The sequence below is a fragment of the Rhincodon typus genome, chromosome 33, assembly GCF_021869965.1.
Source record: "Rhincodon typus isolate 14 chromosome 33, sRhiTyp1.1, whole genome shotgun sequence".
NCBI classification, from domain to species: domain Eukaryota; kingdom Metazoa; phylum Chordata; class Chondrichthyes; order Orectolobiformes; family Rhincodontidae; genus Rhincodon; species Rhincodon typus.
Window position 1 is genome coordinate 17,069,051 of NC_063364.1, and position 16,718 is coordinate 17,085,768.

Consider the following 16,718-nt stretch of genomic DNA (forward strand, 5'->3'; position numbering starts at 1 on the left):
CCAGCTCTACACCTTGTCATCTCAGAAACAACCACCCGATTCCCTAAGGTCTCAAGGGAGCCTGCCACCCCATTGACTCCAATATTCCCTATGACTCTAAATTCATGAACTTCCATTCTTTTGCTGCATATCGCTGCTTTCTCCCTCATGAGTGAGCCACTTGTTGGGTTTTTCCCATCCCAGGAGCATCCTGTCATGCAGCTCCTTGCTGGAGGCCAAGAAGCCATCTTCCCGCCCAGACTGGGGCCAGTTAAAAACGCGACAATTCCTGGTTGCTGTGGCAACAGCGTCCGCGCAGAGACAAAGCACCGCAACAGCGAACCGGCGGCAGCAGCGACCAGACTGCACCCCTTCACCTCGGCAACGGGCACGGTACATCTTCGGTGAAAGCGAAAGAAAAACAAAACGCAATTTAAGCGGCGGATTAAGGAGCCGCCTAAATATGTGAAGACGAATTTCTGGCGCCTGGCATCTTCGACTGCTGCAGGAAGGAGCTTCTTTGTGTCAATGTTTATCCCAGTTTAATGGTGAGGACTGTCTGACCTGTCATTCTTAAAAATAGTCATCACCCATTTCTGCAACTGGAAATACGAATACTGTATGTATTTAGTGTGGCCCCACTATCACACAATCTACACAAATTAACGCATTAATATTGCGCAACTCAGAAACCGGTTTTGCAGACTTTTTGTATGTGAAATAGGTGTCAGTGAGAATACTCAAGAGAATTATGCTGATTTAGTTAAGAAGTGGCCTCAGTTTAAGCTTTCACGTTTTCAAAGCTGAACAGACGCTTGAAGAAAAATGATAGGATTTGAAATCCCTACGAGATTGAGGTAGAGTCCCTTTTAAAGTAAATGGAATCACTTGCTGTTCAGCAGCAGGCAAGTTAGGCCAAATGCAAAATGAATGATTTGGAGGTGCCGGTGTTGGCCTGGGGTGGATTGTCGTGCGACTTCTGAAAATGAATGATTATCATTCATCCGCAGGTGAAACTTGATAAAATGAGTGCTAGGTGCCGCATAATTTCTTAAATCTACGGAAAGAAAGTTTGAAGTTATACTGTGATGTGTGGCATTCCAGGACTGCTTTTTTGTGCTTGTAATAAATTCCTCGGAGCTGAATTTTGAACCAGCTTAAGATCATTTTTTCTTAAGACTAGGAATGACAAAACTACATTATGTGTCTCACCTCCAAGTTGTTTTTGTTATAACTATATTGTCATGAATTTGTTTTAATACCAACATTTTCAGAATACCATTTCAAAACTTCCACCTTCGTAATCCTGTTGGACCTTACTTCATCTAACTTCAACACATTTCTTCTTCTCTTGTGTTCTTATTGAAACATAGGATTTAGGAGCAGGAGTAGGGCATTTGGCTCTTCAAGCCTACTCTACCATTCATTAAATTTATGGCTGATCTGGTAGTGTCTCAACTCCAGTTCCTTTGCTGCCACACGCCACCCCCCCCCCCCCCCCATAACCAATGCACTATCAAAAACTCTGCCTTGAATAAATTCAGTGACTTCTTGGGAAAGAGAATTAGGCAAGGCTAAGAGACAGGGTTCAAGAGGCGTAAGGCAGGATTGAAACCACACTGTTGTCTATATTCCGCACCACTCTTTAGCCATCTAAGCTAATCCAGCCCACCACGCACACCCCCACTGCTGCCCCCCTCCCCTTATTTTTGTCTAACTTGCCCATAAATCCATCTATTCTATATGCCTCAACCTACACCTTGTGGCTACATTCCAAATTATCTCTTTTCTAATTTGAAACATTTCGCTGGTAATTAGACCTCAGTTTTCTCTTTATAGATTGATGAGACGAGACAGTAGAACCCCACACTGTGCACTTACACCACTCTGAAAATGATGGTATGAAAACAAATTCCTGACAGTATAATTGCTATAAAAGGAACTGAGTTTGACAGTGAAGGAGTTGTCAGTTCTTTTACTGAGGCCTTACTAATGTTGTCTGTAACCTGAAACTTTTAATTATTCTTCTCAGACATTCAAAAATTATAAATTAAATGTGAACAGTGCAACTTTGTACAATTATAGATGTTACATAGTGCCTAAAGATTTTCAAATTGATTGTAAGTAATTATATCCTAGCCAGCTCTCATTTCACAGAATTATTGAATTATACAATACAGAAAAGGCCCTCCAGCCCATTGAGTCTGCACCGATAAAACTATTCTAAATGTACATGAGTCCCACTTTCCAGCACTTGTCACGTAGCGTCGAATATAATGATTTTTCAAGTGTTCATCCAAATAAATTTTAAAGGTTGTGAGATTTCCCACCTCAACCATTCTGCTATGCATTCCAGATCCATTCCTTCTTAGTGGAAAACCAGGCCTCTAGGAATTCCCGTGCTTGTCCCTGCTTGGCCTGTCCCAGGATCCTGGTGTTGTCCAATCAAACTGGTGGTTTTCCTTATCCATGTGGATGGAGTATTGGCCATGTCTTTTTGTTGCTAGTTGACTGCTAACGCCAACTGCTAACCGAATCAAAGACCTGTTACCTACTATGGACAGGACCAACGTCATATACAAGATTCCCTGCAAAGTCTGCGACAAACATTACAGTGGACGTTCAGGAAGGAAATTAGCCACAAGAGTACACGAATATCAACAAGCAACAAAAAGACATGACCAGTACTCACTCATCTCCATCCACATGGATAAGGAAAACCACCAGAATCCTGGGACAGGCCAAGCAGAGACAAGCACAGGAATTCCTAGAGGCCTGGTTCTCCACGAAGAAAGCCATCAACAAACACAGAGCTAGACCCTATATATATTCCACTGCGAAGGAAAACCAGAAGTGAGGTAACCCAGCTCAATGGACACTAGAGTTTAAATAACAGGCGGGAAAACACGCCAGCGCTTCATCGGAGGCTGCTGTGATGATGTTACCCAGCAGGGTAATGAAACGTCTGCGGAACAACGAACCAGCTCGGCGAGCCAACCAACCACAATAAGTTTGTCCTCATATCTCTTGCCTTAAGTCTATGCTTCCTGGTCATTGATCCCTCCACCAGGGGAAAATGTTTCTTCCTGTCAACCCTATCTATGCCCTCATAATTTTATACATCTTAGTCATGTCCCCTCTCAATCTCCTCTGCTCTATGGAAAACAATTTTAGTATGTCCAATCTCTCTTTTCATAACTGAAACTCTCCATCCTGGTAACTCTCCTCTGCCCCTTCTCCAGTGCTATCACTTCCCTCCTACAATGTGGATTTGTGGATGTTTGGTTTGCAAAGCAGTGTGATACTGACAGCTTGGATTCACTTCCTCCACCAGCTGAGGTTACCTTCTGAACCTCTTCCCTTGCCTGAGGTGTAGTGGGCCTCAGGTTAAATCATACATACTAAAATTGTTTTCCAAAGAGCCTCAGTTTAAATCATCACCAGTCATCTTTGTCTAATGAGAGAGCAGCCCTGTGTTCTGGTAAGACTATGGTGACCTGACTTGATAATGTGAATTCAAGAACTGTGCGCTGTACTCTAGCTATGGCCTAACCTGCTGACTGTTTTGAGGTCTTTAATAGTGTGACTGCCCCGTTTTTATTCCTAAATTCAACCCACAAAGCCTAATTTGAGCACCTTTCCAAATTCCCAAACCTTCTTTCTGCAGTAACTGACTCCTTAATTAATAATGCAACACCACCTCCTCTTTCACATCGTTCCCTGTCCAGCCTGAAGATCATATATCCTCTAATATTGAGATACCATTCTTGGTCTTCCCATTGCCTTCTTTAATTCTTTTAACCAGCAAAATGTGCCTTATTTGGGGCTGGAATAAGACGTGTAAAAATAAAACACAAAAATAAAATACTGCGGGTATTGAAAACCAGAAATTCAAAGAAAAAGTGCCAGGATTACAGTTACATAGCCTTACAGCATGGAAACAGACCCTTCGGTCCAACTAGTCCATGCTGACCATAAACCCAAATGGAACTATTCCCACCTGCCTGTGTTTGGCCCATGTCCCTCCGAACATTTTTTATTCATGTACTTATCCAAATGTCTTTTAAACATTGTAACTAAACCCACATCCACCACTTCCTCTGGAAGTTCATCCCTCACACAAGCTATGTTAAAAAAAGTTACTCATCTTTTTAAAATCTTCCTCCTGTCACCTTAAAAATATGCCTCCTCGTCTTGAAATTTACACCCTAGGGAAAGGAAGCCTGCCATTCGCCTTATCTATACCCTTCATGATTTTATAAGCCTCTATAAGGTCACTTATCAACCTCCTCTGCCTGGGATCCATGAAAATATTGTAGTGAACTCAGCAACCCAGGCAGCATCTTTGGAGAGGAACCGAGTTTACAGGCAGAATCTTGTTGTGGTTTCTCACCTGCCAGCTGAAAGGCTGACAAGAGACTCCCAGTACCTCTTTGGAAGATACACTGAATCACATGCCAACTAAACAGTAGCAAGGTCACTGCTGGGATAAAAACCCCAAACCTGGAAGTCTCACCAAGCTGATTGGCGGGCAGCTCTTGTGCCTAACACTAACACTGAGAATGCTGAAGTTGCTACCAGAAGAAAAGAAGCTCCCACTGCACACTGGGGCCTGTGAATTGGCAAAGACCCAGGGCACAAGTAGGTAAAGTGGTGAAGGGTGGGTGATTCACATTGTGGGTTTCATGTGGAGAAGGAGGCAATGAGATTGGAAGCAAGGGCAGACTCTCATGCCTTCTCAAGTCCAATTCCTCGAGGAGGCACTGATGCCTTTGATCAAGCTGCTACCCACAACTGAGATGACATGAAGCCACAGCATTTTGACCGGTTGTGTATGCCACATGGTGACAGGAATGCTTACAGCTCAGTTAATTCCAGTGGCAACAGGATGAGACCCTTAAGTTGCCCTTAATTGACCACTTAAGGGCCTAAATTGGTAGTGGGTCAGGAAGTTTAACCATGGACCTTCCTGCCCAGAACCTAATTGTGGTGGAGGCAACAAGATGGTAGAATTCAGGGCACAACACCACTCCAGTTAATGATCTGCCTTTTCTGTCTCCAAGCTTGCCACTAGTGAGAGGAAAATATCCTGCCTAGCATTTCAGGTTGAGATGAACTTTTATCGGAACTATTATGTAAAAATATGACACTATATACCAGTTGCTTTTGTATTTCAGGTAACCTGTTTTCAACATTACCTAAGCTTGCATTTCTTTGAGTAATTCTACTGAGTAATTGAACAGGTAACAGAACCTACTGTCAACAAACATTTCTTAAGGAACTTGATAAATGTGTAATCTTTACTTAACTGCAGGCACTTTAAATATAATGCACTGCTAATTTGAGGATGCTGATAAACTGGTAAGTTTGAAAAGTGTAAGTGTTGTGTAATTATTGTAATGAGGTCTCATAGTGAGGGTTTATGCCAAGTTAAAGTGCAATTTTAATTGCAGTTATTTGGATAAGAACCAAAAACATATTTATCAGTCTTGGTCATTAAAAAGCTTATGTAGTCTTCTATGAGGAGACGCAAATATGGATAGAAGCTAAATAAAAAGCAGAACATTATTTATTATAAGCAACTAACTGAGGAAAAATTTAAAATAAGAAAATATGTCATGCTTTTCAATGTTCTTCTAATGCGTGTATATATAACATAGATATAGTATATATGCAATCTATTATCATAGCATAGAAAAACACTAATCTCAATTCCCAAATGTAGTTACACACATACATGCAGTATTTCTTTTTGGGCAATGTAACGTGAAGCTTTTTGGAAGGAACAAAGAGTCCATTTAGCCCTCAGTATCACCGCTCCTAAGGTTAAATTCTGTAGTGACTTACTATGATTTAGTTAAAATGAGGTAATTCCAGTCAATTATTTACATAACTCTAAACAGCAAAATCAAAAGGAGGCAAAATTGATATTAGATATGCTAAAGTATTAGTATAATATAGCCTATTTTTGTCCTGTAATTTACATGCCAATTTTATTTAGCTCCTTTCAACAGCGGCTGTGGCTGGTCCTTGTTTTGAAGATGACAGCTATTCAAGGCCAGGAGTTTTGTCCATGGGTTTTTAAGACATCGAATGGAATGATTCATTTCTTTTGGCATGTGAACTAGGACATCCAAAAGGGTGGTGGGATCCAGAGTGCAAGATTTGCTTATATTTTTTCCTGCACAGCCAGGCAATACGTCATCTTTAGGATGTTGTGACTCAAAACAACTTGATGAACAAGTTGTAACCATTCTGAACAATTGGTAGCAAGTTCTTTATAGCCATTAATTATAATGCTGCTGCACTTTAGGGGGAATTTTAGAGTTTTTTTTGGTGCTCCCTGGAACATTGGTTGTTTGAGAGTTAAGAAAACTGGCAGGGAACATGATTTTCAGCCATCCGATTATGGCATCAAGTCTATCAAAGTTGATTTAGCAGTTTTTCCTGAATGCTTGGAGAACTGGTTTCAAAAAGGACACTAGTGATAATTCAACAGTTCTCCCATTGAAACCTGAGGGACTGGTACCACTGCTGGTGGATGTTCTCTAGATCTGTATGTATTGGCTGTTATATTTCAAAAGATAGCTTTATGCAAACAGATTTTAAGTTCAGACTTTTAATGTCAGAGCTTTCTTTTAGTTAACCACACTCCATAAAAGTCATACCCCACTGACTTCTTGCTCCCCATATTTGTATGACCAATTGAAACCAATTAACTCTTCAGTAATATATACATCACCTGGGGGCTCTTGTGGCGTGCTGCTTCTGATCCCTACTTCTAAGCCAGGAGGCAGGGTTCAAGTTCCCCTTGTACCAGAAGTGTGTAATAGCATCAATGAACAGGTTGGGTAGAAAATATCCTTTGTTCATCATCTGTTCCCTCATTCCATTAGATCTCAGATATTCCTTTAGATGATAACATCAGTGATATACATTACAGTCAAATTGCTGTCCATGTCTTATTGCAGTACAGGTTGCAATGATGACAGTGGCTCTGTATACTAATATTTGCATTGACTGTGGAGGTCTTTGATTGTGAAGCACTCACTGTGGTAGTTTGTAAAAGGAGATTTGGAATTCAGAAGATTGAGGGGGGATCTTATAGAAACATATAAAATTATGAAGGGAATAGGTAAGGTAGAAGTAGAGAGGATGTTTCCACTGGCAGGTGAAGCTAGGACAAGAGGGCATAGCCTCAAGATTAGAGGGAGCAGATTTAGGACTGAATTGAGAAGGAATTTCTTCACCCAGACGGTTGTTAATCTATGGAATTCCTTGCCCAGTGAAGTAGTTGACGCTACTTCAGTAAACGTTTTTAAAGAAAAGGTCGATTTTTTTTGAACAATAAAGGAATTAAGGGTTATGGTGAGAATGCGGGTAAGTGGATCTGAGTCCACGAAAAGATCAGCCGTGATCTTATTGAATGGCTGAGCAGGCTCGAAGGGCCAGACGGCGTACTCCTGCTCCTAGTTCTTATGTTCTTATGAGATGCGGGCATCCCTAATTCAGTCTTTGATCTCCTTGTCAATGGTGGCCTTTTGAGACAGATGGTTGCCAAGATATTGGGAGTGGTTTAAATATTCCAGAGCTTCTCCTTCAGCTTACATGGTGTGTGGAATATTTGGTTGACCACTTAGGATTCAGATATTAGTTTTATTTTGGCAACGATGCAGGATGAGCCAAGTTTCTTGTATGCAGAATTGAAAATGTCAAGAATAGCTTGAAAATCTGCTGCAGTGTCATTCACAAACTGTGAAACATATTTATGGTGGTTATTCTAGTTTTGGTATGGAGGCAACTGAGGTGAAAGAGTTTTCTATCTGTGGGTCCTGCTGTGTGGACATATCTTGAACTTCTGTGCAACTTTACAGTACAGCTTGATTTCTTGCACCCAGTTGTAAGGTACCAACAAGAAATGTGTGCATTTGTGAGGTGAAAAATTGAGGTTGACTGCTATGGTGCAGCTGATAAGGGAGATATACTTATATGCTGAGTATGTATAAAAATATAAGTTTTGGGGAAAAGTGGTGTTGTCCTTTTACTGTGTCGACTTATAGTTATGATCTGTAAATCTCAGAGTTAATGATCTTTGTGAAATTTGTGTCTATTTCAGCAAGCAAACAAATAGATGTTGGATTGAAAGATCATTCTGACAAATACTCTCAGTTTCCAGGAGGTATGAATTACCTGTATTATATGATATCACATCTAACTATCATGCACCAAAGAAAGTTACAAAGGCAGTGTGTTCAGTTTCATATTCAATTTCCACCTTCTAAGTTTGCCCAACATGAGAACTGAAAGGCCAAAGGTTGGCATAACCAATCCTTGAAGTATGTTCCCCTCCTTGAAAATTACTCTTTAGCCTTCTCCAACTTTACAGAAAGAAGAAGCAAGCATAGAGAAGGCAGAATTACGAGAGGATTTTTGTAAAGATTCAAAGACACCTCATCCATCACCCTGGTTTACGAATTCACTTATGAATGCAATTAATTGACTTTAGAAATATACAATTTCCTGCCTCAGACATCCCCTGTACCCTGAATGTGAGGCAATCCTGAAGATTGCTGTGCAAGATAACTGAAAGCTGAGAACCTTGTCTTCAGTGCAGGTCAAGTCTCCTTGCCACCCAATATTTGCTCCCAGTGCTGGGTTGGTTGTTCCCACTGATCTGAAAGAGAAATTTTACTCTGGTGATTAAGAATAAGACCCAGGATCTAAATCACCTTCCTGCATTAAAATCTGTGAATAAGGTACGGTTGTGAGTTAGAGATAGTAGGAACTGCAGATGCTGGAGAATCCGAGACAACAAGGTGCAGGGCTGGATGAACACAGCAGGCCAAGCAGCATCGTAGGAGCAGAAAGGCTGACGTTTCGGGCCTAGACCCTTCATCAGAAAAGGGGGAGGGGAAGGGGGTTCTGAAATAAATAGGGAGAGAGTGGGAGGCGGATAGAAGATGGATAGACGAGAGGATAGGTGGAGAGGAAACAAACAGGTCGAAGAGGCGGGGATGGAGCCAGTAAAGGTGAGTGTAGGTGGGGAGTTAGGGAGGGGATAGGTCAGTCCAGGGAGGACGGACAGGTCAAGGGGACGGGATGAGGTTAGTCAGTAGGAGATGGTCCACACTCCCCTCCAGCCCCACCACACCCGGCACTTTTCCCTGCAACCGCAGGAAGTGCTACACCTGCCCCGATACCTCCTCCCTCACCCCCATCCCAGGCCCCAAGAAGACTTTCCACATCAAGCAGATGTTCACCTGCACATCTGCCAATGTGGTATACTGCATCTGCTGTCCTCTACATCGGGGAAACCAAGCGGAGGCTCGGGGACCGCTTTGCAGAACACCTACGCTCGGTTCGCAATAAACAACTGCACATCCCAGTCGCGAACCATTTCAACTCCCCCTCCCATTCCTCAGACGACATGTCCATCCTGGGCCTCCTGCAGTGCCACAACGATGCCACCCGAAGGTTGCAGGAACAGCAACTCATATTCCGCTTGGGAACCCTGCAGCCCAATGGTATCAATGTGGATTTCACAAGCTTCAAAATCTCCCCTCCCCCTACCGCATCCCAAAACCAGTCCAGCTCGTTCCCGCCTCCCTAACCTGTTCTTCCTCCCACCTATCCCCTCCTCCCACCTCAAGCCGCACCCCCACCTCCTAGCTACTAACCTCATCCCACCCCCTTGACCTGTCCGTCCTCCCTGGACTGACCTATCCCCTCCCTAACTCCCCACCTACAATCACCTTTACTGGCTCCATCCCGGCCCTTTGGACCTGTTTGTTTCCTCTCCACCTATCCTCTCGTCTATCCATCTTCTATCCGCCTCCCACTCTCTCCCTATTTATTTCAGAACCCCCTTCCCCTCCCCCTTTTCTGATGAAGGGTCTAGGCCCGAAACGTCAGCCTTTCTGCTCCTATGATGCTGCTTGGCCTGCTGTGTTCATCCAGCCCTGCACCTTGTTGTCACGGTTGTGAGTTAAATGGATTTCTAAACTGTGCATTACTCAAGTGTGCCCATTTGGTAGTGAATGGCATTGTTGCATGTTTGTCCTGTAGGTGCTCACTTGTTAATTCTTGCTACACATCTAATGACATGAAAGTGCAGTCATTCAACTTGACTCCTCATATAAATACGTTGAAGGCTGTTAAGAGAAAGGCGTACGTACGTGTTTCTATTCAAGAATGGTAATGAGTCACAATATTAACAACTGTGGCCGTATATTTTTGTACATTTGAAAGAAGATGTAATCGTCAGCACTTTCATATCTTGCTGATTGTTTAGGTGCACCTCTTCCTGTATTGGCTGTTATACTTCAAAAGATAGCTTTATGCAAACAGATTTTAAGTTCAGACTTTTAATGTCAGAGCTTTCTTTTAGTTAACCACACTCCATAAAAGTCATATTTTTGATGCTCCCCATATTTGTACAGCTAATTGAAACCCAATTAACTCTTCAGTAATATATGCATCACATGGGGGCTCTTGTGGTGTGCTGGTTCTGATCCCTACTTCTAAGGGAACTGTTCTAACTGTTTACGGTAAAAATTATATAAAATTATGCAGAGTTTTACACCATGGTAACAGACCATTCTGCCAACAGGCTCATGCCACCTTTTATGCTCCATACACTTACTCCTCTTCCTCTAACCCTAACAGCAAAATGGTCAATTCCTTGCATTATCTAGCTTATCCTTAAAAGCCTCCATGCTATTTGCCTCAACTACTTCTTGTAGTACCAAGTTCTATGTTCTAACCAACAATTTTGAATGCAGGCAGTAAAATGCTCCCATATATTTTCAAAGAGGGTTGATTCAAGTGCAGAAGCTGAAGTGGTAACTTACATCAAGTCTTCTATCTCAGTAATCTCAATTAAGTATTGATTATGGGAGATTCCTCGTGGAAGTATGACTGGCAAATATATAGGAAGCCTAAGACTGTAGATGCAAACAAGGTGCTAGAACAGTCTAATCCTTTGTCAGAAAGATATGGAGTATTATATCTCACTTCAATAAAATATGGCAGAGTTGTTGAGATTTATTTTCTGAAATGTGTGAGGAGTATAACATCTGTGAACTACTTTTAACTGGCTCTCTTTCATTTTGTTACACATTAAGATATAGTGGGCTGCAATTTGTATTCCTTTCCACTAACCTCACAGGGAAAAGGACAAAGTCTTTTTCCTGTTGTTACCACATATTATGAATTGCATCTTTGTTCCTTCCTTGAGAAATATTTATTTAATGTTACTGGAGTCAAAATAGTTTAATGGGTTACCTTTTACTATATTTGTAGTTTGGTAAGGAAATTGCATTGAACATCTTGATTTGCTTCTCTCCAGAAATAACATTATTCCTTGTGGTCTGTTGTCTCATATGTTCTGACAATCTTCCAATCGTCTTCGCTTGTGATATTGAACATTGAGCATTGTCAGGATTTTCTATCATAGGGAGCACCAAGTCTGTTTTTGTGATGATCTAATCCCACCGCTTTTGTTGTTTCCAGTAGCTTTTCATTGAATTATGATTGAGAGATGTAACTTTTTGCATACTTTTCCTCTGCCTTATGTAGAAACACTGGGGTCAAAAGCCGACAATCACCTGATAATCTGGTTGGGATCAGCCAACTTAATACAAACCAGAGACCAAACATTCATATTATGTGGGCTATATGGTTATGTTTCCCATTATAGAATAAATTTTATGTATTCAGTTGTGGATGGATAAATGACCAGATTTTATGCACTTTTACAGTCTAGGTTGAACCCCTGTGAGAAAACACAAATTGAGGCCTTTGTGTGCCACTTTATGCTGTCATTCCGAAAACATGTCTGATTGTCACAACACTCATCCAGGAAACCCCCTCCTGTCTTGTCTTGTTACAGATAATCATACCAGATTAACTGAGATCGTATGTAATATTCATCTGTTTTGCACCATTCTCACACATCCACGAATGCATTTGAAATTGTTTTGTGATATCCAGCAATAAGGACTTTAAACCTACCAATCGAGAAAAACTTTATGAACTCTTATTGATTTCATTGATATTTGGCTTCACATTTCATGAACCAAGAGAAAAACTGCACTCACTATTGTTTTAGGCAGTCTTTGTAGCTAACTATATTGTTAGAGACCAGCACACAATGTAGAATTTGGAATTGTGAAGGAGAAAGTTAAATTATACAATAAATGTTGTATTACTTGCTTAAGATTTACAAAAATGTTAGTTGATGATTTTACAAATTAGACTTGTGAAATAGTTTTCATTCAGTTTTTTTTAAATAATAAGCTTTTGCTGTAGGTACTATAGTTTTGATAGATTTTCTTAGTTAATAATTAATTCATGGTGCATACTTATTCCTGTACTGAAGCCAGTCCTATCAGTTTTGATTCTGCATATTGTTCCAATATGCTTATATTATCTATTCTTTCATATGTAAATATACAGAGAAAAATACACACATTAATTTAAAATCACATCATAAATACAATAGATTCATTACTAATGAATAAAATTATCAATAATAAGTTGTAATGCCTTTCCCTTTTGGAGCACTAGAGTTTAGTTGGACTTGGTTCAATTTACTCCTTCCATGGAGGTTTTGAATTCTCCTACATGATGAGATTAGTTACTAATGGGAATGGAAGTGCAAGGTCAGGTTCTTTATTTGCATTGGGGTGGAGAACTACAGCATGAGTCTATCTATTCTGGACTGCACTTGCATATCTTTCATGAGTGGATAACCCAATGCAGAAGGGCTTTCAACTGTAAAGGTTCAGCCTAGGTTCACAGGGATGTTACCAGGGGATGAAAATGATAGGAAAGATGAGGCAAATTGCACATTTTCACTGCAGCCAAGAGGGGACCTAATGAAGCTATTGAGTTTGAGATAGAGTAGATAGGTGCTTGTAATCAAAGAGCACAGGTTGAAGCTGATGATGAAAATTATTAACAAGGGACGTTAAAAATTGTCTTGAAACAAAAAGTAGTTGGAGTTAGCAATAATCTGTTGGAAACCATTGTCAAAGCAAAGTCCATAATACTTCCAAAAGGGAATTAAAAAGTTACATGTGGAGATTTTCAGAGTACTGGGGGTTGAAAGGAGAGCAGAATTAGACTGGGTGTGGACACTTGATGGAGCAAATCATTTCCACTCATTAACCAATGCAAATCATGTTTTGACAGTATTTCACCTTTGCAGAAACTCTAGCCATGGGTAACTTTGTTGAAGGGGTTTAATAATGAACTCTGGTTTTGACACTTGATATATATGCAAACAGCATCAAGTGAAAAGTTTCAGATTTTCTTTCTGTCCACACTTTTCTCAGCCAATTTTCCTAACAATTCCACTGATTGTTTTCTCATTTATTGATTTTTCTCTTATCATCCATATTCTCATGCTCCTTTGACCTCTTTCTGAAGCTATCCTGAAAAACTCTTTCCCAATTCAATTACAACCACACTTTGAAGCTGCCAGCTTCCCAGTTTTTAACCTGGCATACATTATAATACTTCCACTGCAACCTACCCCCTCAGCCAATCCCTTATTTCCACTTTTAATGTCTTCATCCTGCCCCCAACCCTGGCAAAGTCGTTCTCACTTTCAACTTATTTGTTCTCCATGTTATGTTCCTCACATTCATTCACCCAGATTGAAGAGGTGCGGATCTTTGCAGATCTGGTTTACAGCTGTACGTTACCACATCTGGCTGGACCACCCCCTACTCAGGATTATCCTAGAGAGCAAAGCTAATCTCAAGCATTTTTCCTTCATGACTGTACCTTTTAATTCTTCTCCTCCTTCACTGCAACAAATGTGAGGAGCATATGCATTTTTTTGTTTGGCTGTCTCTTCTGCTTCTTGGCTTCCTCCATAACCACAAAACTAAAGTCCTTTGCTCAATCTCCTTGTAGCCTTTGACAAGGTTAATTCGTCCATACTCATTATCCATAATGGAATCATCCTTACATGGTTTTCTCTTGGTTCTACTCTTACTCATCCTATAATAAGTAGAATAGCTGCTTCTTCTGTTCACACAATTACCTCAAGGAATTCCTTCAGATCATCATCGTGAAGCTTGGGAATCAAGTTCTATTTGCATGCTGGCAACACTCAGCTCTTTCTCTCTGTGACATATTTGGTTTCTGCTAGCTTGTTTGTCCAACATCCATTGTTGGTGAAATTACAATTTCAAAGAATGTTTAGAAGACTAAATATTATCTTCAGCTAATTCTTGGCAATAGATTCCATCCATCTCTTCAGCCACTTTCTCTGGCTGAACCAACATCTGCATCCTATTGAATGTTAAACTGAGCTTCCTACTCCAAAGTTTGTCCATTCCAAAAAGTGTACATTTTTTTTGTGTTGCATCACATGTATCTTTTCCTCAGCCCATACTCTGCTGAAACTTTCATCCATGCCTTTATCAGTTCTTGGCTTGACTATCCCATTGAATAAATGGCCTCCCCTTCTCCATGTCCTGTAAATCTTGGCTCATCAAAACCCTTTTACCTGTGTTGTATTCGTTATCAACTAATTATTCATGTTCTTCCTAACCCATACTGACTTCGATCTCCCAATGCTTTTCATTTTTTAAAATTCCCTCGCTGTCCTGCCATCCATAACTTCTAGCTTCCTTTGGCCTGACACCTACTTCCAAAATACCTCATTCCAAGATGACTACTGTGCAATCCAATCCAATCCAATCCATCAAGGAATTAACATCAAGAGATTTATAAATAAAGCTCATTATAATACAAAAGAAGAAGATATTATTAGGGTCAGTATCTTCTTAACATTTTTTCTGATATTCATTAGATTGCAGAGGTCACTGGCTAGAATAAATCTCAACTGATCCGAAAACCAAATGATGTGTTCAAACATGGATTGTGACCACATTAGCCACATTTATTCAGATTCATGTTTTTGGTTGCTAATAATGTTTTCTTCTCATTCCTATTTATGATGAATTCAAAGACTAGATCTTCCCAATACATTTACCAAGCGCATGGGCTAATTAGAAGATTGTACCATTTCAAGACAAACCCATCATGGATCAAGGCTGGATTTCCAAGGATGACATTGATTCAGAAATGCAGCCTGTGCAAAACAAAGCTGAAGGAGAGGCTTATGCTCGGCAACTTTTGGAGGGACATATAAAATACATCACAACCGTTGTGAAACAATTAAGTAATGAGATAGAGGTAAGGTTTAACCCATGTTTTGACATGTTAAAGTATGAACTGTTTCGCATTTGGCACCTGGGCTATCTTGATGGATCACATATTATTCCCCACTGTGGCACGAAAGCAGCAGGGAAGTCACAGGCTTTATTCTCTGTCTGCGTTGAATTTAAATGTGTGTTATTTGCATTACCTTCCGGTCTTGCACACAACCCTATCAAATAACCAGGGCCCAGTCATTTGTGCAATCAGTGTATATGGAACTGTATGAGGAAGCAATGAACAATTAACTGAAAACTTCCTCCTGTGAGTAGGGAATGTGTCACTTATATCTCCTCCCAGATAAATTAGGTAGTATTTGCTTTTGATAATATTAATTGGTTATTTCTCAGTACAAATTCAACATCTTGTTCTTAGCTGTTGTACAGTATTTAGCATTAAATTAATTTTGCACCAACCTGTAAAAACAGAATGGTGCAGGGCTGGATGAACACAGCAGGCCAAGCAGCATCATAGGAGCAGAGAGGCTTAACCTGGCTCCTCACGATGAACACCATGGTTACCCCTGAAGATTCACTGTAACTTGTTATGCCCCACAATTCAACTTTGACTATATTTTTCCTCTTACCAGTATTGTCAAACTATCATGGGACTCTTCTGATGCCCTTTGCCAATTCAACAATTGCAAGTTTTTTTTGACTCTAACATGGGTGTCTTTCATCCTCTACGCTCCCACCAGCATATGTGAAGTAGTTCTTCCTCTTATTTGAGGAGTAGCTTAGCCAAGCTGCCTTCTTTGCCACCCTTCTCCACATGGCTGTACCTCTCACATTGAATAACTTCTTTAACTCTAAACACTTCCTCCAAATAAAGAAAGATTGTCCTAATGGGACCGCACATGGATCCAGTTTGATAATTATGTTTTTGACAGAATATATTGAACATGCACTAGTTCCTTCCAATCACCTCCCTCCAGTACATTGATGGATTGTACTGGCATACTTCCTCTTCTTGAGAAAAATCAACTTTTCCATCGGATTTCTATCCTGTCGTTCAGCACTGACCTTTCTTGGACATTTGCGTTTCTATTTCAGAGATTAGGCTTTCATCTAATATCTATTCCCAGTCCACAGACTCTCTAGCAATTTTGACTATACCATCCCACCCCTCTTCTTATCAAGGAGATTTCATTCTCCCAAATTTTCCACATCCATCACAGCTGTTCAGATGCAGATGTAATTTAACCTTGAAAAGTATAAGGTGATACACTTTGGAAGGAGTAATTTGACAAGGAAGTATTCAAGGAAGAACATAACACTAGGAAGTCCTGTGGAACAAAGGAACCTTGGAGTGTTTGTCCATAGACCTCGGAAGGTGGAAGGACACGTTCATAGGGTAGTTAAAAAGGCATAAAAGAGACACTTGCCTTTATCAATTGATGCATAGATTACAAAAAACAGGGAAGTCATGATGGAGATGTATAAAACTTTGGTGAGACCACAGCTAGTGTGTTGTGTGCAGTTCTGGTTGCCTCATTATAGGAAAGA

At 40.5% G+C, this 16,718-nt stretch overlaps 1 protein-coding gene across 1 annotated transcript in view; it reads left to right on the forward strand.

Moving 5' to 3' along the window:
* LOC109936048 (protein FAM81A-like) overlaps positions 1-16,718 on the forward strand; it is a 61,517-nt gene that overhangs the window by 3,289 nt on the left and 41,510 nt on the right. The window contains exons 2-3 of the mRNA XM_048616034.1: positions 184-527; positions 14,966-15,192. Of these exons, the coding sequence (XP_048471991.1) occupies positions 15,040-15,192 (153 nt within the window). The 5' untranslated portion in view covers positions 184-527; positions 14,966-15,039. The remainder of the gene's footprint in view (positions 1-183; positions 528-14,965; positions 15,193-16,718) is intronic.